The sequence below is a fragment of the Xiphias gladius genome, chromosome 15 (assembly GCF_016859285.1).
Source record: "Xiphias gladius isolate SHS-SW01 ecotype Sanya breed wild chromosome 15, ASM1685928v1, whole genome shotgun sequence".
NCBI classification, from domain to species: Eukaryota; Metazoa; Chordata; class Actinopteri; order Istiophoriformes; family Xiphiidae; genus Xiphias; species Xiphias gladius.
In genome coordinates this window covers 24,508,155-24,533,612 of record NC_053414.1, presented here as the reverse complement: position 1 = coordinate 24,533,612, position 25,458 = coordinate 24,508,155, and the positions used below count along the sequence as shown (strand labels likewise).

Below are 25,458 nucleotides of genomic sequence, written 5' to 3'. Positions count from 1 at the left end.
CACCGGGCCTGGGAACACGTGGGGCTTTTGCTCTAAGAAGAATGGAATTCGATCAGCCCTCGGTTTTCTGTCCTCAGACTCGTTTTCAATGCTTCATCATCTTCATTGTTCATGTGAGCAACGGTCTTGCTGATGGCGTCTCTATGTGGTCCACATAGATGATACTGGGCAATGGTTATGACATTCCGCTGACTTTACATGTCAGGATTCGCTTACTTGTCGTGATCCTGTGAGATCCAGTTGTTTAGTATCTTCTGCAGCTCTGGAGGAGCTTTGTCGAGTCTAGGGAATTAACCCCGATGGTGTAATCAGGGTTGGCTTGGCCTGGGCTTAGGGACCACGAATTTACAACAGAAAAGCCTGTGTTGAAAATTGGGAGTCATGAAGTTTGAAAATTGGGCATTTACCAAGGAGGGAGGGTCGAATGAAAAGATGATTTGGGGAACTGTAGGATCCATCATTTCTGGAGCTTAACACATAGATTTAAAGTCAAAATATCTGCTGCTTCAATTTTGACCATTCTTTTTTTTTTTTTTTTTTTTTTTTTGAATCTGTTTCATACATGAGCCCCGACTTTATGGAAGAGCAATACAATGTCAACGGAGCACCCCTTTAAGACCAACGTTTTCATGCGGCGGCATCATTCAATCACCGAACCTTCTGTAGACCCTCAGAAGTATGAGAAGTGTTTCTATCTGGACAGTGGATAGTACGAACTGGTCCGTCCCCGTGCTGGCACCTGTATGATGGAAGCGCGCTGAAAGTTTCCAGATACCGTCTACAGTATGTCTGTTTTAAAGTTAATTTGCCTCGTCCTCATATAAAGCTCCTTTTAGCCTCCTTTAAAACAACAAAACACATTATAAATAAGATATAGAAGGGCACCGGTTGAAGCCATAAAAGATATAAACCACCCCTGGCATTCACTTTAAGTCTGGCATTCAGCAACATACTGCCATTACATTTTTGTTTTCCAACTTTTGATAGGTTTAACAAGTAAGGCAACCCTCTATTTATTGGGCGCATCTGTTTGATGCTCATTAATCTGTGATTAAAGTGTTTTTTATGTGAAAATGTGCAGAACTTTACAGACCCCCAGCACATATACCTTCATGTACTTGCACTCCATTCGGGCATAGTTTTGAAGTCTCTATCCTGCTGAGCGAGGAAGGAAACTGATTGTTTGTTTGTTTGTTCAGACGGCGGCAATTTCCCCCCTAGAACTGAAGAGCTGCATTCACCCCTCTCTCAGTCTCTCTCCTTCTCTCTCTTTCCCTCCCAGGTGGACTCTGACTCGCATCTGAAGTGGTCAGTCAGGCAGTCGCACGCGTTCTGAAGCTCTGGCCTCACATCTGTCCATCTGCTGGCACCATGTCCAGGCTGATTCCGGCTTTGACCCAGTGTGATTCTTGCTGAGAGAAAACGGTCTTGATTCTTTGGGTTTTTTCTCTAAAGGCCGTCTGTCAAACTGCATGTGGTACATATATGAAGTCGTCCGTATGGGAAACAGATTGGAGATGATATTGACAGGATCTGTCCTCTCCTCTTATGACGGTCACTTCACTTGAAGTAGAAAGGCTTGTTTAGCCAGATTGGTAGGCTACATAGTCTAAATGTTAGATGATTGTGTTGTGTTTTCTTTGTGTGTGTGTGTGTGTGTGTGTGTGTTTGAATGACTTATATTAAAGGCCAAGACAAAAATAATGTTCTTCATGTTTTTTTGGATAGCAAATTGTGTGCTTTATTAGGGTCTATTCATCCTTAGGATCAGTATATTTAACGTCAGACTTTTCATCATGAATTAGGTAAATCAACATATACTGATTAGTTTTAAAATTTCAAGATGATTCTTATCAAAATTAAATAAAATGAACGAGTCCATAAAGTTTTTTCAACATTTTTAATAAACTTATTATATTTGGACATCATATATTTACAAGGCAAGGATTACACAAGCAAGATGACCAATAAAAGTTAACATAAAAAAGAGACCACACTACCTGTACAAAAGTGCACACCCAGCTCCGCCCTCGTCTATGCCCTCTGTAGGTTTTTACACAGGTAAAGTCCACCCCTCTACCAGGGAGATATATTAGGCAGGCATGGAAAAGATATTTCCTCTTTTGGTGTTTTGATGATGGTGCTTTTCCACAGCAAACATTTTTGAACTGTTACAGCAGGAAAAAGCGCAGGTGTAATTAACATGATTAACAATGGCTCAGTTCCATTGAAATGTCCCAGTATATCCCTAAGAGTGAGCCGCTGTGCACGGGAATAGAGCCCTGGAACTGGCACACCTGCCTGGGATTCAGCCATCGTTCATTTTATTATTTATCTCTGCTTTTTCTACTGTTACATGTCAAAATATCATTAGTGAAAAGGGCCCATTGTATCATGCAGCATGCCCAGCTGTATGGAAGCATCACATTCGTTGTGTCCCTCCACGCATTTTCATTTATCTGTTAATCGTCTGTATGTACAGTTTGTAATGTATTAAAAGCTTCACTGACACAAGAAGTGATACGGTCATACTTTTGAAAAATAAGCATCATTTAAATTTGTGGTTTATGACTCATTTATTTAATATTTGGAATATATTAGAGAATACATCTTCAGTTCTTCTTCAGTTGTTTCTATAAAAACAGTGAGATCTTTGTTAAAGTTATTGTTTCGAACACAAACAGATGTAACAAATGAATGTACAATAAATAGAACTCTCAGTGCCGAGTGAACTAACCCTTTAAATCATTGTACCGGTAAAAGTCAATAAAGTTTATTCAAACAAACACAGTGACGTCACGACACACAATGGCAGCCAGTGGCACAGCTGTAACGGTTCTCACTCCAAATGGGAGAAGAGAAACAGTCAAAGTGTCTCCAAACACACCGTTATTACAGGTAACTTGTGTTTTGGGAAAATTTCGTGTTTTCTGACATTTAGGGGTTGTTTCATTCTGTTCCTCTGTTTTCAAGACAGCGCAAACTGTTTTCCTCTGGGTTAGCTTGTTTGGCTAACGGTAGTTAGCCAGTGACAGATCAGTTTCTGTTTTTGTGCGGATGAAATCAAATTATTTTGCTAATTATGTGGCATAAGTTCATTATTGAAATACCGCTTATATTTGTCATTCTTAGGTGCTGGAGGATGTCTGCAAAAAGCACGGATTTAACCCGGACGATCACGGTTTGAAGTGAGTAAGCTGTCAGCTAGTAAATGTAGCTTTCAAAGTAATGACATGTAATCTAAATGAATGTCAGCCTGTAATCCCCAGCCTGTAGCGTTTTAATGAATTACGACCTGTGCCGAGACTGCATCTTAATACACCTGGATAGGTACATAAGCCACATGTGAGTACTGAGACGGACACATCATGTCGGGTGTGAGATGCAAAGTTTGAGAAGTTACCAGAAGCGAACAATACTGTGCAGGGGTCTGTCCCAATTTATTTAGGCAATTTAGGTGAATTCAAGCACGGAATTTTACTTATAGGTAATTATGGTTTTATAGCATATGTAACGTGTAAAAGTGTATTTGGACAACAGCAAGTTAGCAGCATCAAAGAAAAAAAGATGAAAATTCCTTAATATGCAGTTATGTACATAAGTATTTGGACAGTGACACAATTTTTGTCATTTTGCCTCTGTACAACACTACAGTGTATTTTACACAAATCAATCAAGATGTGATTGACTGACTTGGCCATTGAAGAATATTCCAGTTCTTTGAGTTGCTTTCGCAGTATCTTTTGGGTCATTATCCATCTGGACTGTGAAGCACCGTCCTGTCAGTTTTGCAGCATTTGGCTGAATCTGAGCAGATAGTGTAGCCCTGTACACTTCAGAATTCATCCAGCTACTTCTATCAGCAGTCACATCATCAATAAACACAAGTGAGCCATTTCCATTGGCAGCCATACATGCCCATGCCATATCACTGCCTCGTCCATGTTTGACAGATGATGTGGCTGCTTTGGATCATGAGCCGTTCCTTTCCTTCTCCATACACTTCTCTTCCCATCATTCTGGTTTATGTTAATCCTGGTTTCATTGTCCAGAAAACTTGTTCCAGAACTGGGCAGGATTTTTTAGACGGTTTCTGGCAAAATCTAATCTGGCCTTTCTGTTCTTGAGTTTTACCAGCAGTTTGCACCTTGTCGTAAACTCTCTGTATTTACATTCATGAAGGCGTCTCTTGATTGTAGACTTTGTCAATGATAGGCCTGTCTCCTCAAGAGTGTTCTTGACCTGGCCAGATGTTGTGAAGCATTTCTCTTCACCAAGGAAAGAATTCTGTGATCATCCACTTTAGCGGTCTCCCGTGGTCTTCTAGGCCTTTTGGTGTTGCTGAGCTCGTCAGTGCATTCCTTCTCTTTAGAATGTACCAAACTGTTGATTTGGCCACTCCTAAAGATTCTGCCATCTGTCTGATGGGTTTGTTTTGTTTTTTCAGACTAATCATTTGCATCAACACCTCTTTGTACACATATTGAGAGTTCCAATGAACAGCCACCAAATATAGATTCAACGCTTGGAATCAACTCCAGACCTTTTATCTGCTCAATTTGTCATGAACTAATGAGGAAACAGGCAACACATGGCCATGAAACTGACTTTCAGTCGATTGTCTTTTGAGCCTCTGAAAATGAGGGACTTTGTATAAAAATAGCTGTAATTCCTAAATGGTTAATGCGATATTTTTGTTAAACCCGTTGAATTAAAGCTGAAGGTCTACACTTCAGTCACATCGTGATAGCTTCATTTTATATTTATTGTGGCGGTGTACAGAGGCAAAATCATGAAAATCATGTCACTGTCCAAATACTTGCGTAGCTAACTGTATGTTAGATGCATAGGTAAGATAAAACTCGGAAAGAATTTATAAACTCGCCTCCAGTTTAATATAGGACAAAAAATCAAGATGACAATTGTTACTTACTTTTAATGCACTGACCTATCTTATAATCATTGATTTGCATAATTTTCTAATCTTCTTATTTTTAATGACAGGAGAACTGAATAGCTCCAGATGAGAGATATTTTGTCAAATTTAATGGTTCTGTTTATTTTTTAATTATTATATAGGAATGCTCACTTTCATCTCTACTGTCTTCACCTTATGACAGGTTTCAGAGGACTGTTATTGACCTCACGGTGCCATGGAGGTTTGCCAACCTCCCCAACAATGCTAAACTGGAAATGGTGACGAGCACAAGGAAACAGGCTGTAGCCGACAGCCAGGTTAGTTAAAATAAAATGCATGTACGTGTGTGTGTATTTGAGTGTGTGTGAGAGAGAGAGATAGAGTTAAATTTTGGTGGCTGACCACATAATAAAGACAAATAATATACCCATATGTATAAGACATAGATATAAATATCTATTATCTAAGTACAAACTGTAAGGGTATGTTTGGTAATTGTCTCTGTCATTATCACTGTTAGCACTAGTATAGTAGCCTGATTCTAAGGTCTGACTTAGTGAAATTTGAGCTTATCACATAAATGTAGTTATTAAACATGTGGAATGTACATTTCATGTATGTAAAAAAAAAAAAAAAATTAAATTAAACACTTTGAAAAATATTGACGATATTCTGTACATCAGACACAATTAACAGTACATTGTCTTTTATGGCTTTCATAATCAAGAAAACAAAATTTATCGGCTGAGAATTCCTAATCAGTACATTTCCCAATTCCACATGGATGTATATACATTGGTTAGGATTCCACTGAGGATCAGTAATAAAACCTTTGGCATCTACTGTACATGGAGGAGGCAGAGCTGAATGGCACTTAGAAATAATAATGTGGATAACGTGGCAAACAGATGGAGACATTTATTCAGGTGGAACAGTTTAATACGATCAATATATTGTATTAGTTAACTGTGAGGTAGCATGGACCAGGAAACCAACAAACTGTGTTGCTTCACCGTAAGCTCCCGGAACAGTCAAAAATTCTTCAAGTCTCTGAGGCCTAGTCCAAAGGTATTTATTAAATTGGGAGTTTTCCTCCTTCGTTTTTAAAGAAAAATTCCATCTACTTGAAAACGCAAAAACACGTTTTCAAGCACTGTCATAGCACACCAAACCATATAACCCATATAGCCCTAACCGTAAAGCCATGTTGGCCAATTAAAAGCCTGAAAAAAAGTTGTAACTGGTTACGTCACAAGCCAAAAACTCTGGTTGCCCTGTCTACACTGAAAACACTTTCATAACATCTTCACCCTGGAAGGAGTTTTGCAAAAGGGCCGTTTTCAGTGACCTAACACAGTCTGTGTGTGGACGAAAGGCCAAAATGCATAGAAATAGTCATGTCCGTGTGGATAAGGCCTGAACACTACTGGAGGGATGAACACCATTCTTCCAAAAGATACTCAATCATTTGATGTTTTGATGATGGTGGTGGAGAGCGCTGACTATCATGTCAGCCAAAATCTCCCGGTTAAGTTGACATCTGGTGATCGTGAAGGCCGTAGCATATGATTTACGTCACTGTCATACTCATCAAACCATTCAGTGACCCCTCATACCCTGTATGGAAGCACCTGCATTCCTTTAATTTCTCCACTCATTTATTCAGGTTTTTTCTTTAATTTGTCATTTGTCTGTATATCTCAGTATGGTAATTAAGACTCAGTATCCCCTGAATTGTACCAGTAAATCATCTAAAATGTACTTCACTAGATTATGAACAACGTTCATTTTCACAAAGTTAAGTATGGACAGGTGTGATGAAACCCTCTAAACACAGTGCAGAGAATCATTACCACACAGAAATAGGAGCCATGATTGCAGTGTCAGACGAACCTAGATTGGAAAAAGCCAAAACAAAGAGTTCAAAGAGGAAATATATGCGGCAAAGAAAGAAAATACATCGTCTTCAATAATGCAACAGAAAGTAAAGTGATACTCAGGACAGAGTATAGTGATACTCATGTATGACATGAAACTGTATCAAGATATTGATTATTTGTCCCACCCATAATTAGTTCTGGGGAAAATAATCCCAGGTGATATGTAGCCAGATATTACAAAATCAATATTATTTCAAAATTTCAGTCGGCAATATGTGTGGGGTTTTTATTGTGGGTACCTGAAAATGCATAAATTTTCCGTCTGTGCTCGCTCTCTGATTTGTATCCAAAAAAACACTTTGTTATAGCTGAGCTGTAGTTTCCTATGACATCATGGCATCATAATCTAAGCAGTAAAACACGGCTGGGTTTGATCTGTTGTTCTTGTTCATTTGATGGATGGTTGACTGTTGATACCTCACAGAAAGTATATACTCACATACACTCGCTCTTGCACCACACACCCCCCACCCCAGCCGCACACAAGCACACACACACACACACACACACACACACACACACACACACACACACACACACTCTCACAACAGTCACGTCAGCCAAACTAGTGTGTGAGAGTGTTTCATATTTGGCCGTTGACAGCCAAGGTGCTTTTTTTCATCTCTCCCAGTGTGCCAACATAAAGCGTGCTTTCTGTGCTGCACAACATGGTTGTTGTGTAAACATAAACAACTCGTAGAATGACTCAGAGAGAGAGAGAACAACAGAGACTCGCACCGATGCCTTGTGTTTCTCATTTTCAGTCTGAGGTAGGCCCAGATGTGCAGCTTAATCAAGTTCGATTATCAAAGAATTTTCTGCCTGCAAAATGGCTCAAGACTGTTGAGCCAAGAACTCAAACATGGCCACCTAGGGAGATGATACTTAATGTAGTGCGTTTCTCTTTTTTGAATTTAAGGGAGCTTTTTTGTCAAATATTCCTACAATGTGAAAAGTTTGCGGTAAAGACACATTTGCATTTACCTCTTTTTAATTTTTGTATTTTATAGTAATTAAAGGCAACTAAAATAGTTGAATAATTTGAGGAAAAAGTCAGTTGGACACTTTTTGTCCATAACTCAATAATGCATACAGTAATTATGACAAAATACCCTTAATATAACTTTTATGAAATTCCTTCAAAGTCTTCACTAGATATATTATGAGTCTGGACAGACACAGATGTAAACTGCAACTTGACTGGTTGGTGGATGCATATAACCGCTAGTTTTGTGTGCGATTTATCTTTTTTAAGTGGCTTCAAGTGAATAATTTTTAGAGGTCTCAATGTAAATCTATGCAGTATTTCTGGAGAAAAAAGCAACAATTTACAATTAATTAAGTTTAGTTTTTATCCTGGTGGCCAAGGATTCTAAGATGTATGCAATGTAATTCTGGATCAGATCCAGTCAGGGTCACATTTGTCACATCTTTGTCACTAGCTCTTATAATTTACACACTTACAGTTCATACCAACTGTATGTACTATGAGGTTAGAAACCCAGCTCTAGAGGTGTAGATAGATTGATACTTAATAATTTAGACCTGCTGTTTACTCCTGGATCATGCTTGCTTATGGATTCGGGTATAAGATGTGTTTTTGGTCTTTGATATACATCTAAATTAAAGTTGTGTGCTACTGTGGTTTCATATCCCTCAGGTGCGGATTGCGCTTCAGATGGAGGACGGCTCCCGGCTTCAGGGTTCCTTCTCTTGTGGACAGAGTCTGTGGGACCTGCTCACACATTTCCCTCAGATCAGGTGTGTGAAGGTGCATGCACAACGTTTGTGTGTGTCTTTGTGAGCACCAAACTGAGAACCAATTTGAAGATCTTTTTGGAAAGCAAAGGCATCTTTTCCCACTGCTGATTTCTTCACAGGGCTGTTTGAGGGTTAAGACTTGGTCTTATGGTTTAGGTCTGAATTTTTAGGATAAGTGTTCTACATTGAGTTGAGATGAGGGGCAAGGAGTAGGACTGGGCAATAATTAAGTTGCAAAGTGGGAGGAGCAGCTGGTTCTGGAAGTGTTTTTTCCCATTTTGTATTATCTTCAGTATCTTCAGTGGTACTTAACACAGAAACACAGGACTCTCCTTAATAATGTAACAGTCCTAAAGCTTTACGTTATGGCCCTTACTTTTAATTATTTCAACTTTTTCTCTTTGTTGTTTTTTCTGTCAGTTTGACATGGTGTACTGCTCCAAAAACTACAATACCCTTTAGCCTCAGTCCCGGCTATCATTGCATTTGGCAAAAAACATGGTGCGATAGTTTTCAAATTCATCTCAAGTCTAACCACAATTCAAAAGTGACTTTATTTATCCTGCAGATTATAAAATCAGTTTTCACAATGCTGTGATCTTCTGCTTCAGCCTGCTGTTACTGACAACACATCACTGAACTTTAATCTCAGTGATAGGATGTTACTTACCTAAATAGGTAGTCAACTCCTAACCTTATGGTTTTATTTACACAGGCTTGTAACTATGTAATATAACTTTTTATTAAAGAAATATTTCAAAAAATGTTCTAACTTAGATGTTCACCTTTAGTACTGATGATTCAACCAGGAGGGTTTCATGCCAGTCTGTGGCAGAAATGCTCCAACTGTGACTCACCTGATATTGTCTATGGGACTTCTTCCAGTACCAGTGGTGCCCCAAATAGCTCCCACCACTTTGCAACTCAGTATTTTTAAAAACAATATTCTTGTTTATAGACTTTTAGATACATTTTATACTGATAATATGATGTTATCATGTTATCGTTCTACAAATTTCTGTCTATATGAGTCAAATAATTTGTTGAAATTTATATTCTTGGCAAGTTGTAAATAAAAAAATCAAACTAAAAACTAATAAAACAACTAAAACGTTTGCAGCATTAGTTATTGAAGTTTTTGAGTTTGAGTTTTATGTAATGCCTGTAATTATTTTATGTGTTTTTAATGTGTTTGCCATTCTGTAATATCAATACTTCCCAGCCCTAGTATGGCCGTCAGAAATATAGACGCCAGATGTGTTTGCGTGTGTTTGCGTGTGTTTGCCTTTATTTTCCAATAGGCCGGAAAGGTGAAGGTGGTCATTGTGCAGGAATGAACACAGGCCAGCACTGTGTTAGATAACATCTTTTCTTCTCACCACTCCTCTACTAAAGTTTAGGTTCTCCTACACATCACCACCACTCATTCAAACACACACACATGCAGCTGTTACTCAGTAGTTCCAGCTGTGAGGTCAGGTGCTCAAGTGTCTGTCCACCCCTCATCTCATCTCTATTAAATGACATCACTCCATATCCTAATCCTTTTCCAAGGAAGTTACACTTCTTTGAAATTAATATCAGCTCCATACCACTGTGAAAGCTCTGGGAATGTTGTGAAGCAGAGGGGGACATTTTTTTTCAGGATTGAGGAGACAATAGCAAAACATTTATGGTTTGGTTGGTTTCTGCACGGGATTGTGCAAATGCGGTCTACATAAGCAGACAGCGGGTCACTGCATTGCATGAGATTTTACCATAAAATCACAGAGCTGATTTCCCTCAACAGGAAGGAGTCGCTTCTGGGTTTTGTTTTGTCACAGCTAAATCAAATAAAACTCACTCACCCCTAATTTTAATATCTGTTTTTCTAACTGTCACCACTTTATTCCAGCCTGTCAGAGCTGTCTGAGTCAGGATCCACTCCTGTGTGTGTTTACATGAGAGACGAGGTATGCAATGTTCTTTTACCTCTCCTTTTTTCAAGAGACAAGAGTGAGTTTTATGGTAAAACAGCTATTTGTCGGTGTCTGTGTGTTTGTGTGTGTGTGTATGCGTTTATGTGTGTAGGTGAGTGGGGATGAAGCACTAAAGAAGGCCACTCTGAAGTCTCTGGGTCTCACAGGAGGAAGTGCCATTGTCAGGTAAGACTTAGATTAATACTGTTAATAATAATTCATACAAAAAACTAGAAATTAAACTTAGAGTTTATGCTTATGGTAAAGCTGTTTTTACCATTTCTCTTTAAGGTTTTTACTCAAAAAGAACAAAACTCCTGCAGAGGAAGATGGCAGAGCAGCCACGGAAACAACTGCTATTCCAACCACTCCTGTTGCCAAGGAAACCTCACCTAGCTCGTCATCTCAGCCCGACCCTGGTCCATCACACCCACAGATGTCAGCAGTAGACATAGCAGTTAAAAATTCAAGCCCTGATAAGCCAGTGGAAACCCTACCTGCGTCAACTCCCGCCTCTGCCACAAGCACACTTCCCGTTCAACAGGAAGAGGTTCCAAACCCCCAGGATGCAGTTCGGCCGAAGGTCCCCTCTGTCGAGAGAGGAGCGCCAGAGGAAGATGGGGAGGAAGCAGGGCCATCAGGACTAAGGTCTCATCCATCTTCCTCCTCCTCCTCCGCTCCCTCAGCACCATTCATTCCCTTCTCTGGAGGTGGTCAGCGCCTCGGGGGCCCAGGGGGAAGAGCAGTTGGACGCTCAGTATCTTCATCCTCGTCTCTTTCAGCCCTGACTACTGCAGTAGAATCACCCAAAGCCAAGAAAGCCAAATCCAGCCATGGTTCTAACACCAAGGTGAGCTATATCACTACAAGAAGTACAAATGACGAAAGCCCTGAGATCCTCTTTTAGGATGATTAAATCTTTTTTTTTCTTATCCAAGATAAATAATCTTGCTAAGAAATTGTTTTTGCTTTTCAAGATTATTTCATTTTTAAGAAAACAATCTCAACACAAAGACCATCCACTAGATTGCCCTGTAGATGTTTCAATTTCCATTTCCTGAGCACATTAAGGACTTTTTGTTCCTGTTGGCTTAAAACATGATGGTCTTTTTCCAGCTGTTGTTGCAAAGATCAAGAACAACTTTTAACTTCAATATACTAAACTTGTCGTTAATTTTCAGTCTATTTTCAAGCTAAAGCAGAGAAGATTGCATGGTTGAGACATTAATGTCCCAAACATCTTTGAAGTGGAACTAGGTTATTTAAATAAAGAGGCCAGTTTCAAAACTAGATGGAGAACTGCAAATATATACATATATTTTTTCACTATTTATTCTGTTGGTATGATTTTCTTTCTGCAATTACAACCTTCTAGTAAACAAGCAGACAAAATCATATTTTGTTAACTCCAAAATTGAGCTGAATGAGAACGATAGGCTAGTTATTCATGATATATGTGGGCAAGTTTCATAACTTATATCAGAGACATCATAAGATTTTTTTTTTTTGCATATTCATTTTTGATAGTGGACATGCAAACAAAGGTCCTCAGCTGTAATCAAAACAGGGAAGCTGCGATTATGTGGTATATGTTTTAACCATTAGACAACCAGGGTGCCCATAGCAACACTTTCTTACTACTTTTAAAGTCAGATAGTGTGACGTACTTTTATGCTAGCTTCACGAAATCTTATAAAGTCATGTTTCCTTTCCCCATTGGCAGATTTCTCTAGATTACTCAGCATGCTTTGCTTTAGATTGAAACATCATTCTTGACCTTGGAAACAGTAGTTAACAAAATAGTCTCTTCAGAGGAAACAGATATACCTTGTAGCCTGTTCTGTTCCTTTCACAGCATCAAGCCACCACCAATCAGCCAGACGAGGACATGGATTATGGGGAGGAGTTCTTGGAGGTAAAGCCATTTGCTGCCAGTCATAAGTTTCTGTTTTTTAACCTGTTTATTCCAGTTTATCTGCTTCCCTTGTTCTGGATTTCCACCTTGAATGGACAGCGTGATTTTTGTAACACATCGTTTAAGCGCTTGATTCCCAATCAGGCCACTCGTGCTAATTACAGGCATAACCATGATGTTTCAGGGGGCTTTCGATGAAAACATTAGTGTCGAGACTTTTATGTCTCCATCTTTTCATTCTCTCACTTTCTCCCTGCAGCCAGTGGAAAGGGAGCCTCTCATCTACCACCTGGACTCGATGTCCCATCAGTCTGAGAAGCACGGGGATCTGCCCGATGAGTTCTTTGAAATAACAGTGGATGATGTGCGGAAGCGCTTCGCCCAGCTGAAGAGCGAGAGGTGGGGATGAGGAAGTGAAACGAGGTGGTTGACTTGGGGTCAGAGGGCTGTGTGTGATATTTAGTATAAATACTTTGTTGCTGCAGAAACACGTCTGGATGAGATGTGCTCCTGCACTGTTCATAACGGATAATTAGTCAGTTTGGCATTTGGTCCTGCGGTGTTTTGTCGATGTATAACCCTTAATTGCAGAATACCATAGCAGTGATGAGAGGCCATAGGCAGGCATAATGCTGGGCATCACTGAATGTGTTTTGAAGTTTTTATTTATTGTAGGTTTGAAGTTTTTATTTATTTATGAGTGCTTCTTCAAAACAGATGCGGACAAGTCTACTCTGTGGTCACAGCAGAGCACAGCTGCTGAGACATTGTGTGTGTTTGCAAACATGTTCTAATTTATAAGACACTATGCACACTACAAAAGCTTCTAAATATGGCATACAGAGAGCAATTAGTAAGCCTGTTTTGTGTAGGCGTTTATCTTCCAGCCATCGACCAAACACTGTCAGGATGAGACCTCACCGCGTACATCCTTTAATCTCCGTCTAAGTTGACTTAGCTGGCTGCCTCATGGCTTTGCTACTACCGTGTCAATGACTGCAATTACCAAGGGTGGAATTAAGCCAACCACAGCAATTCATCTCTACCTCTGACACGTACACACGCATACACGGCCACACACGAGTAAAGACAGAAGAAGAAAAATCGACTCATTTTTTTTGCTTTGTCCCATCGTCGATTCCAAAGTCTGCTTTTTATTTCACAGCTCATTTCGTTGTAAATTAGTCTGTCTCTTTCTCCTTCATTCTTCTAGGAAGTTATTGGAGGAGGCTCCACTGATGACTAAATCTTTAAGAGAGGCCCAGATGAAAGAGAAAATGGACAGATATCCCAAAGTGAGTACAAGTGACAAATATATAATCACAGTCCGGTTTTTTTTTTTTTTTTTTTGTATGTTTGTTTGAAAGGAACAGATTTTAAATAACCTCTTCTACCCCTCTGTGTCCCCAGGTGGTCCTGAGGGTCCAGTTTCCAGACAGACATGTTCTACAAGGCTTCTTCAGGCCCCTGGAGACAGGTGTGTGTGTTTCTCTTTATGCTCGTGTGTGTGCGCGGGTGTGTGTGCAGTGTACAGAGTGTTCATTTCAGCTGGCTAGCCACAGGTATGGCTGCAATGTTAAAGTTACTTGCGGCTCCCTCACCACATTTATGACTGTAGCCACACCAGAGTGACAGAGAGACACAAAGAATGAGACAGGTCTGTAATTCCAGGGATTAGATCCACCTCAGCCCCAACTGCAACACGACAACCAGCAGAACAACAAATTGGAGGAAAATTCCGTCTGAAAAATTATTTTTACTCCACACGGTGACTGATGTAGCTGCATATAGATCAATTTGTTTATGCATAAATTGATTTGCTCTGTGTGTGTTTTGTGTCCAGTTGGTACTGTCAGGCACTTTGTGAGGAGTCACTTGGAGGATCCTCAGCTCAGTTTCTACCTGTGTAAGTGTCATTTGATTTCTCACTAATTAATCACATCATCATCAAGCATCAACATTCACCCTGTAGCTCCTTTGTAAAGGTTTGAAGATGTTATGAAATCATATTTCTGTTATTTAACACTTTGCTTGATTAAAAGATATTTTTGGTTTATTGCAACTCAAGTCTTATGTTCATAGTTTTAGCCATTATTTCCATCAGTTATGGTAACGTTGCACTCACCAGAATAATTGCTGAGATCTAGAGGCCTGCAACATTGCTACAACAAAGTGCCATGGGGCAAAAAATTAGCAGTCAGATAATCTTACAGGTTTTAAAGAAGCCTATGGATTATCCATATTATCTAAACCCCTTCACTTTGAGGGTAAAACTGAATGTCAGAAAACCTCAAATGTTAATAACCTCTCACTGCACAGGAAAGTACGGGAGGTCGAGGCTGAATAAAGAAGTAAGTCAGTAAACTATGGTAGATGTCTAAAATGCACAGATTGGGTAACAATTTTATTGTCCACCTGCGTTTTCTCTTAAAAAATAAGTTTGGCTGACCTGGAGGTTTGTTTAAAACCTGTCTGACTGCTTGTGTTTCTTACCCTGTCTGACTTCTTTTTACCAATGTTGCTGCATTCCCAGATCTCAACTCAGTATGACATACGTGAGATCAAGTTGTCGAAGCTACAAACCACGTACAATACCAGTATTCCTGGTTTGATTCTGGCTGGGGACTTGTGTTACGTGTCGTCGCCTAACTCTCTCCCCATTTTTCTTATTTGTCTCTACTGTCAACTATTGAATAAAGGAAAGGCTCCTCACTTACAATTTTTCAGATTATAAAATATTTTTTTAGTTAATTTCCAATTCTCTCAGTGCATTAGAACTAGTTTGATGCCAAAAGCCAAACCTTATTGTCATTGTGGTCAAATTCTCCACACATGCCTCACAGGTCTATTTCAACTTGATTTACTATTGTGTACAAAAATGTCTGAGTGTTTCCACAGCTGACTTGCTGTTATTCATAATTTCCTGAAAAGCAGGGAAATCAATTCAGTCCTCCTTGTCTACAGTATCTCTTGATGTGGAGAAAATGTTGTTGAACAGCAGCATTAGTTTTAGAGGAAAACTGATCATACTATATTGAAAAAGGCTTCAGTTTAACAAATTACATGCCTACAATCAATGCTTACGTGTATTCTGTTCAATTTTTTTAAAATCACTTTGTCAAGTTTAACTCTCCAGTGGTTCCAGTATATGTACATGTTAGTAAGTACTGTGTTCCCATTTCTTTCCACCAAGTTCACCCTTTTTTTTCGCTTAAAACTTTCTTTCAGTCATCACACCCCCAAAAACCATTCTGGACGACCCTACAGCTACACTTTTCCAGGTAGGAATCCTCACTTTGTAATTGAAATATGTAGGAAGCCCTTTAGTTGAAGGACAATCAAAAACAGAATGATTTGACTCAAACAAAGCACATCACACCCAAACTCCAAAAAAAACCAACTGCAAAACTTCAAGTGACCATCTTTGAAACTATCTCAACACATACACACACAGACTAACTGTAAAATGTATCGGCTGGTCTCTCTCGCTCCTCTTCAAAGCCCTACCACATTCCCATTCTCCCCCTCTTCTCTCGCTCCTACACACTCTCACACTTGTTCCCCCCTCTCCACTGTCCTTGACCCCAGCTGGGTTTGATTTTTCCCAGACTGGCACATGGGGTTAATACAGGCCTCGCTTTGATCTTGACACACACACACACACACACACACACACACACACACACACACACAGAGCAATGGGCAGCCTTGATGTTTTGTTGCTTTCGAGTTCAGAGCAATCCCTGTAGTGAAACAGTTGACAGAGAAGAGATACAAATGAAAAACAAAAAAAGTTGTTCTCTGGTTCACACACACTCTCTTGAGTCGCCTTGTTTTCATTTTTAGACACATCATTTTAGAATAACTAGAACATTTTTGTCAGCAGTGAGTGCCATGCTCCCGTTTTTCGACACTTTGACTCAACCTGAAGCAGACGAAAGGAGATGTGGGGGAACGAAGGGGAGGAAGAGAAAGTTGTTTGAAGTGATATCGTGTTGTGATGATGAACAAGATTTAGGTCCTCAGAGAGAAAAGATAACGATCCTCAAAAGCATACTTTGAAATGTGTATGTTGGTGATGGTGTGTACGTGCGTGCGTGCGTGCGTGCGTGCGTGCTTTGTGTGTGTGTGTGTGTGTGTGTGCGTGTGTGCGTGTCCGTCTCTTCTGGTGCCACAACCTCCCTGAATCAAATCTGATGTTCTGATGTAAGTCGTTTGTTTCTTTGTTTTTCATCTTTTTGTCCCTTTCTGGACTCTCCCTGTCTGTTTGTCACTACCTGTCCCTCCCCTGTACCCCAACTCCAGCTTTCTCTCTTTCCTCTTTCTCCCCTCCCTCCATCTCCACCTCCACCTCCACCTCCACCACTACTATCCCTCTCTCCAACCCTCTCTTATGCCTCAGCCCCCCTCCCTCACCCCCATGTCTCTATCCATTAGGGACTTAAAAGCATTAAAGTGCACAAATCAAAATCTTTAATCCCATTGGTGTCATGTCACACACATACTCTGCGTCTGGCTCAGTTTCCCTGTCTATACAACAATCTTTGACACATACAAAGAATCTTTAATCTTTTTTTTTGTTATGTCACATACACACGAGGGCACACGCATTTGTACAATGTCTCTCGCTCACACACACTCACTCACGACACACACGCGCGCACACACACACTTTAATCACTTTGTGTCATGTCAGGAAAGGAATGTTTCCCAACCCAGAAGCCCTTTAATACCAGGCATCCCCTCCCTCATCTCGTCTCTCCCTCTGACTTCCATCAGTATCTATTCTGCCTCTTTTTCTCTCTCTCTCTCTCCCTTTCTGTCTTACATATATATATATAGAATATATGTTTTTCATACTGTTTCTGTAACTGTCTCGCTCTCTCTCTCTCACGCACACACACACACACACACACACACACACACAGATCTTTTCCCGTTGCCCTGTCTTATCCAGAGCGGAGGTGCAGCTGCCAGAGGGAGCAGGATAGCAGGAATGCCTGTTGTTCCACTGTAACACATTGTTTTCTGCTCACAGGGCTTTGATAAAAGCAATTAGGCCAGCGTGTCCCAATTTAGAAAATAGTTATCATGGGGGGGGGCAGAGGGAGAAAGGACAGTGTGTGTAAGATGAGTCATAGTGGAGAAGGTATGACCGTTGGAGGGATTAGGCAGGTTTACGTTGCTGGTTTGAAACAATGTAGGGCTAAGCTACATTGAAAATGTTCACCGATGGCACTGTGATGGCTTTTCTGTACCAACAACAAATGATGATGTAGCTCATCAACACCAGTAGTTCACTAGTGTTAGTTAGTTATGCTAACATCAGATCCAGGAGTTGGTTGAACAGGCAGGCTTCCGCTGGCTTTAATTTTTCAAGCTAACTCATTTTGAGACAAGAATCTTGTAAAAGGTGTCATTAATGTGCACTTAATGGCCGCATACGTGTTATTTTGCGAAAGTCCAAAGGGGTCGTCTTCAGACTCTTTGGTTTGTCCAACATAGTTTTCCACACAAATATATTCAAGTTACAATAATGATAACAAGCAAATTTATTGCATTGTTGCATGAGAAATGACTTAAACAGTTAATGATCAAAATAGATGTTCACTAATTTTCTGTTGATTAACAGGGGCTGTGGATCAGGAGGGGTCGTCCACTAACCGGAAGGTCGGTGGTTCGATCCCCAGCTCCTCCAGTCCGCATGTCAAAGTGTCCTTGGGCAAGATATTGAACCCCAAATTGCCCCCGATGCATCATTGGTGTGTGAGTGTGTGTGTGTGTGTGTGTGTGTGTGTGTGTGTGTAGAAAACACAGTTTGTATAGAATAAGAGAGTTGTATGAATGTTTGCGTGAATGAGTGAATGTGGCATGTAGTGTCAAGTGCTTTGAGTATGTGATAAGACTAGAAAAGCACTGTATTAGTGCAGTCCATTAATTTTTTTTTTGTACTACATGAGATTAATGTTACCATAATGACTCCACACCCAACGAAGGTTATTGAATCCTCGGTCAGTTGGTGTGATATCAACTGCTTATCCAAAAAAAACTTGTAAGAGCTTTGATATCTGTTAAGAGGCTGTTAACTTGGGTTTAGTTGAAAATTATTGGGAATATCCAAAGGCAAGTATTACTTTGGAAAAGATTTTAATAGATTTACAAGACAGCACAATCTAGGCTTAATCAAATGTATCGTGTCTGTGACAAGATGCTATCAGTGTTTTATTATAAATGTTCTTTAGGAGCAGAGGATGACTGTAACTGGCAAGGAGAGATCAGTTTGTCTGTTGGAAAATGTGGATCCATTTGATGTTCTAGACAATTCAGGGCATCCTCAACAATAGAGTGTGTCTGTGAATAGTATTACCCAGCCTTTATTGATACTGATCAACAGGAAAAAAAGACTCTTTAATGTCAAAGTGACAAACAAATAAATAATTGATCCTCATTAATTACAAATACAAGACAAGTATTCGCTGCCCAGACTCTGACACCGCTACATAACCACTGTTGCAAGTAATAGACAGTTTTGACAGCAGACATTTTGACACGTCTTAATAAATAACATTAAGGACTCAGCCAGTCTCAGGGTCCTGGAGTATGGAGTGCTGGCTCGTTAGTGTTAATAGTAACAACTGTGCTTTTCCTGCGATGAGAAGTCCAAATATCTGCAATGGAAAAGGACTAAAGTTGCATAATAAGATAAATGGACATAACCTGCAAGGTGAGAAGTAGTTTTAGGTTCAGATTGTTTCTAAGTCAAATTTCTGCCCAAGACCACAAATCAAACAAAATTTAAATAAGATACACAAGAAAGTCCATGACAAGGTTTTTGAAGAGGTATCATGGGGAGGACAAAGAACTTATTCAAGATAAACAGTATCCCCTTGGAGTACAATCAAGTCAATCATAAATCTGCCTTGGGAAGTGTTCATGTGAGAAGGGAACAAGTGATGGAGGTCACCGAGAGGCTCTGGTTTCATTGTCGAAGTGGCTGAAACTGTTCATACTGCTGCCTGTGAAAATGTGCAATAGTCTGTATTTATCATGCACTCATAATTAATTATTTCAGAAATCAAAAAAATCATTTTTCAAGCAAAAATGCCTTAAAAAGGACTTTGTCTTATGTGATAACTAGAATGGCACTCAGTAGAGCACATGCTGACAATCCAACGCATCTGTCTTGCTCTTACAGCAGAAAAATAAAAGGAAAAAGGAGGTGGTCTGATAACAAATGATTTATTTGTGATGAACCGTAGTAAGTGCAACTCTGTTTGTAAATCAGATTCAGCATTTTCTTTAGCCGGAAGAAAAGTCCGGATATGCATCAGATTTTACAAACTCATCGATCTCAACATGATAAACATGTCTGAATTTTTTCATTCAACATCCATACATCATTTCCTGAGAAACTGACAAACATGTCGAAAAACTCCCAATGTTAAGGAGAGTGATTATAAAAAGAAATTTGTGGATACGCCCCTTTAACCAGTTAGGTACTTTTTGTGTAATCCTGCTGACAAGAAAAACAAACCAACAAAGGCCCACGGGTTAAAACAGAACCTCCTTGGCAGAGGTAATAAACTAAATATCTTTGGGGTTTTGGAAGTTCATTACACAGGGACTCAGGTGCAGATGCTTCTCAATGTTGAAACAAAAAGAAGAAGCAAATGTCTGTTAGGTAAAAGTAAAGAATCCATATCATCCAGAGTGTCTATGAAAACATCAGTAGTTTGGAATCCGGTAATGACGATTTTAACAGGTAGATCTCATTTTAACATAAACCTCTACTGTTGTTGTTTCTGTGATAAAATAACTCTTTTAATTGATAAAGCGCTACAACTACTTCAATTCATGGTATGAAGGAATAAGTCACCTTTTTGGTTTACATATAATAAATATATTATGCAATTTATAATAAAATTATCATAAGGCCTATTCCTGTTAAGGTAGTTATACATCAGAGGATCTATTAAATGGCAGAAAAAGGAGAAAAGCAGAAATTGCCCATGGTGTTTTTCCTGAGAATAAAGTAGAGATTTGTCTCTGATGGTGGTTTTTGGCCGCATGGTAACCGCCAGCTGAAACAAACAGTTTACTCATCGTTGTGTTTACCACTACATTTTTTAATACAACTCAACTTTGTACTAATGCTTACATGAGAATGTGAATGTGCACATGAGTAGAGGACTATGTTTTTCTTAAACTAGTTTTGTTTGCCTGCTTTCTATTAGAGTCACAGAAATGTGCCCTGCTTGCCTGCCTGTCTGTCTGTGTTTCTACCTCATAATTGTACGGTTGATAATATCTGCCTACGACTGGTCAATTATAACCGTTAAAACTATGACTGGAGAGGAGTGTTGTGCTTAAGGGGTGAAAGTGTTTTCACTAACCATTTCATTGGTGCTCATTTTGTGGTCTGCTTCAAAGAACCACGGTTTCTGGTTCAGATCCCAGAGCAATGAATCATTCTCAAAAATGAACTTGACTATGGCTTGGATGTGGCAGCAGCACTTGGTTTGCGTGTAGCAGGGGGCAGTTTTGTTTGGATTTTTCCATGTTTTGCAGAAATTGACTTGTGTGCCAAACATTTTTGAAGGCTTCTGTTCATTTTTCCTCCTCTCTCTCTCTGTCTACAGGCTGACTTGTTTCCCGGTGCGCTGGTGTACTTCGGCTGTGACATTAAGACAGGTGTTTGTCTTTTCAGTTCTTTTCTTTCATATGCTAATTTGAATTAGACACTGGTGTATTACTGAGGAGTGTAGTATAACAGAACAATAGTTAACATTGTGTTTCTGCCTGTGTTTGTGTGTTTCCTCCCCAGCTTTTTACATAAAGAGGGAACTCCTTGAATCCTCTGTCTCAGCCTTGCAAGCAAATGAGTCCATTGCAAGGTATGCGTATGCGTGTGTGTGTGTGTGTGTGTGTGTGTGTGTGTGTGTGTGTGTGTGTGTGTGTGTGTGTGTTTAAATGAGCGCCTGGTCGTGCGTGTATTTGGGTGTGTATATGCACTTGTATCCTGCGGCAACCAGCCTATTTTCCTGTCACAAAGCTGTCATCATTGGAATCCCTTTGAGGTTCTGCCTAAACAGCAGGTGCCCCCATGCGCCCTCATTTCCTCCACACACACACACACACACACACACACACACACACACACACACACACACACACACCGCTTTCCACTCCTTCTAAAGATAGAGCCCATTTTCCAAAAGTGACCCCCACCTGTTGTCCTTTTTCTTCTTTAACAAGGTCATCAATCCTCCTCTGTTTTAGATCTTTAACTCACTCTGTTATTCAATATCTGGCTCAGCTCCTCTGCCACAAAACAGTGCTGGTTTACGTAGACACATGAATTCCTCCAGAAAACAAAAAATAACATCCTGCACTCCTCCAAAGTACCTTTCCTAGTGACCCGTTTCAAATTTCAACTTTTCTAATTCAGCTGCATGCTCCGGTCCCCGACACCCTCCTCCAGCCCTGGGGGCTTGGAGGAGCCTCTGCCTCCTCCAGAGGAGACGGCAGACACCGGCGGGTCTACACGGGATGAGCAAGACCTGTCTACACACACCCAGGCTGCTAACCCTACCAGATCTGACCCGGGCAAGGTGCCCAAGTGGCTCAAGCTTCCAGGTGAGGATGGGACAGGACAGATGATGTCCAGCTTGTTTTCACGCTGTTTTTTTTTTACAAACAAACTATAAGGTGTTAAATGCAAAGTTTAATACAATCCAAAGTTAAACATGAAATACGTCACTTGAGACATAACATAACATAACATTTTTGTAGCTTGTCTATTACTCACTTACATACACTCCCCTGTCAGGCTCTTGGAGGGGGCAGAATAAATTCCTCCGGCTGTTAGCTTTTTTCAGTCTTTTTGTCCTTTTGAGCTCCTCCTCGTGACTTTTTGTGGTAATTCTTGGCTGTTTGACAGATGATTCGGTCCCTGGTCCATTTCAGCAGTGAAAACGGGAGATGTTTTCGCATGTCAAGAATTTATTTCCTCTATGGCAGGAAAACATGTTACACAAGCTTTCAGAAACTCCTTGAAGTCAAACCGGGCTTCATAGGGCTGACCAAATAAGAGAGACACTATAAACAGACTTGAAGAAAGTTGCTGGCCTAGCAAAATTAAAGGTGCTATGTGTAAGTTTTCTCTGCCGACAATGGTCACAGAGAACTTCAGCCAGTGTTGTGTTTACAATACAAGACGTTATAATATGCCCTCTGAACAGCGCTACGTCCTCAGGGCACCCTGGATGCTGAAGTAACTCGCTATCGGAAAGTGACCAGATGGGCCGGAGCTAGCTGGTTAGCATGCTAACTCCAGTAGAAGAAAAGAAGTGATAGAAATAGAGGCAAAACAGGAGTTAACATTGGCCTTGCTTTCCACCACTGGAGACAGCTCTTGGCTAGTCAGCTGAATGACCCATGACTGAGTTGACGCTACACTATTGGTTGCCCGGCCGAGCATTGGCGTTACCAATTGGCTGGTGGCCGTTGCTCTTTCAAAATGAATTATGTGATTACCAGGAGGGCATTTACAGACAGTATTCAGAACTTAGCGCCTCGATTTACTGACTTTTCACACCTCTTTGGCAACTTTTATTCAAAACCAAGGAACAAATCTAGTGACTTTTTGGACAAACCTTTGCTAGTTTCCGTAGAAGAGAGTCGTCAGCGTGAGGTCGGGCTTCCCCTCCGCAGGCAGGCCTCTCGGTGCATTTCATTCAACTGACCATGGCCGGTGCATAGACGTGAATGAGGTTCTAACGTTCTCTCTGAGAGATCATTTTACAAGTAAATATAGCCAAAATCACAACACAGCCGTTGTCTTTAACTTATGTGTGTGGTGATTTTGTCAGACGACGTTGCGGTTATGAAATCAAGATTATATCAGTGCAGAGCAGGAGCTTGGAAATGGCTTGGAAGTGGCTGCTGATTAACATGTAGTCATGTAGACAACAGAAATATGTAAGTGAGAAAAGCTTTATTGGGAATTCAGCTGTATTAAATTACTATATATGTGATAACAGGCAGTAGGAGAGAAGCAAACAGATAAACATCGGTCCAGCCATATACTAGGTTTTGACCCAGTCATTTTCTTTAGAGAAAGAACAGAAGATTTTGAAACACACGATTCTTGTCGTGGTAAGAACACACACACAAACCCCAAAACCACAGTCAGTAGGAAATGGCCTTTTGAAAGCAGAATTCCTCATGAGTCAGAAGATAAGGATGCATGTTAAGATGAAGCAATTAGTTCAGGATGGTCACCCCCTCAGGCCCAGGAGACCACTACAGACACTCATGGTCCAGGCAGAGAGCCTGCTTCTTGGCCACATCACACAGCATGAGCCCCTGTGGTCAGTCCAGGCACAGCGCTTTTCTGTTGTTCTATTGTGGTGCTTCTAGTGGTCACCATATTGATGTTTTTGTTTAGAATATTGCTCCCTTTTCTCTCTGACTTGTTTGTGTTTTTGTGTGGATTTTATGTCTGGCTGATCTCTGTGTGTGTCCATGTCTCTAAAGAAAGTTGTGGCTGCTTTTTCTTTCATGAGGAAAGTTAAAAGAAGCAGACTGGGGGGGGGGGGGGGGGGTGGAATTACAGACTTCATGTGTGGAACCCGGGAGAGGACACACGCGTGGGTGCGCACACACAGTAGACTTCAACACACTCTGAGACTGTTGGTCCATCACTGAAGACGTCCTGTAGTTTAACCCGTCTTGAACAATATGCCAGAGCATGTTAATGTTACCAGATTAGAGCCAACACATTTTCAATCTCCAGCCGTCTGGTGACCTTCCAGCACCAACAAAGCTCCAAATCTATGAATAAAAGTTTTCTGCTCCTTCCTGCATCACGATGATCACTATTGTGTCGATGTCATGTTGGCAGGATTTATTACACATCACATGTTGTGCAGGGTTTTTTTGGAAAACAGACGTATATGGATGATACTGCTTGTTTTTAACTGATTTTCAATGCATATCCAGAGTCAGAATTCCAAATTCAGTAGGGAATATAAGGCAGCATGCTTTTTGAGAATTTATTTAAATCTGGTACAGAGTGGATACATGATTTTCTTATACCACACCATACAAGCTTTGAGTGTGTTCGTGTTTTTCTTTTTGTTTTTGTTTTTTTAGAGTAATTTATTTTTTTAATGAAAAAAATTGTTTTGATCAGAATTGATTTAGAATGTGAGTGTCTTGTTAATATGTGCCCTGTCAAAAATAGCAATTTGTTTTGAATAAAGCAGAACATTTGGCCATTGTCTGTCCAGAGATCTCAGGTTTCTCTGTTGTCTCATGTTGTTGCTCAACAAAGTAAACTAGAAAGAAGCTACAGTCATAGTACTGTTAATTTGTAATGTTTGTTGACTGGCTGAGCTATTAATTTCAGTTTCTTGTTTCCTGCACAGGTAAGAAATAAGACTGCGAGGACTGACCGCAACAGAAGTCTGACAAGCTCTGCCTTACAGACTGAATAGAGCACTTAAATCTTTGCTGCGCTTGGAAAAAGGCTCAACACTGTGACCGCAGTGGACTTCATCCATCATGTAGGATGCCCGTAGGTTTTCAGATGGTCAAAATAGTGAGCTAAATGAATACATAGTGAATATTTAACTGCCATGAAGATTGATGTGTTTCATTCCGGTTGATCTCTGGGAGGTGAGTGCGCTGAAGAGGCTGCTTTTATTCAGTGGGTGAAAATGCATTGAAAAGTGAATAAAGATTGTTGTACTAAAGTGTGCCTTACATTGTCTTATATTGAACTTTAAACTTACTCTTCTACCCGATTAAAAAAAAATCTCACCTCAACATTAATTTAGTAGCTGTTGTGGAGCTTTTAATCTAATTACAATCTTCATCAGCAGAAGACCATGTTCAAATTTAAATCCAATTTTAATTTTAATCCAATAATTCATTTTCGGGGTGTGAAATAAGCAGCCAAAA

At 40.2% G+C, this 25,458-nt stretch overlaps 1 protein-coding gene across 1 annotated transcript; it reads left to right on the top strand.

Moving 5' to 3' along the window:
* The first annotated feature begins 2,788 nt into the window (after positions 1 to 2,788).
* aspscr1 (ASPSCR1 tether for SLC2A4, UBX domain containing) lies at positions 2,789 to 25,250 on the top strand. Its single transcript, XM_040146065.1, has 17 exons — positions 2,789 to 2,898; positions 3,133 to 3,188; positions 5,121 to 5,235; positions 8,519 to 8,619; positions 10,514 to 10,571; positions 10,690 to 10,763; positions 10,869 to 11,427; positions 12,433 to 12,492; positions 12,752 to 12,891; positions 13,706 to 13,787; positions 13,903 to 13,969; positions 14,336 to 14,398; positions 15,721 to 15,773; positions 21,132 to 21,183; positions 21,317 to 21,386; positions 21,941 to 22,128; positions 24,924 to 25,250. The coding sequence occupies exons 1-17, from the start codon at positions 2,809 to 2,811 to the stop codon at positions 24,932 to 24,934; spliced, it is 1,839 nt and encodes a 612-aa protein (XP_040001999.1). The 5' UTR covers positions 2,789 to 2,808; the 3' UTR covers positions 24,935 to 25,250.
* The last annotated feature ends 208 nt before the right edge of the window (positions 25,251 to 25,458 follow it).

Coding starts and splice junctions, on each gene's coding strand:
- aspscr1 (XM_040146065.1), top strand. CDS start 2,809: ATGGCAGCCAGTGGCACAGCTGTAACGGTTCTCACTCCAAATGGGAGA. Junction 12,493..12,751: donor ATGGGGAGGAGTTCTTGGAG/GTAAAGCCATTT, acceptor TTCTCCCTGCAG/CCAGTGGAAAGGGAGCCTCT. Junction 14,399..15,720: donor TCAGCTCAGTTTCTACCTGT/GTAAGTGTCATT, acceptor ACTTTCTTTCAG/TCATCACACCCCCAAAAACC.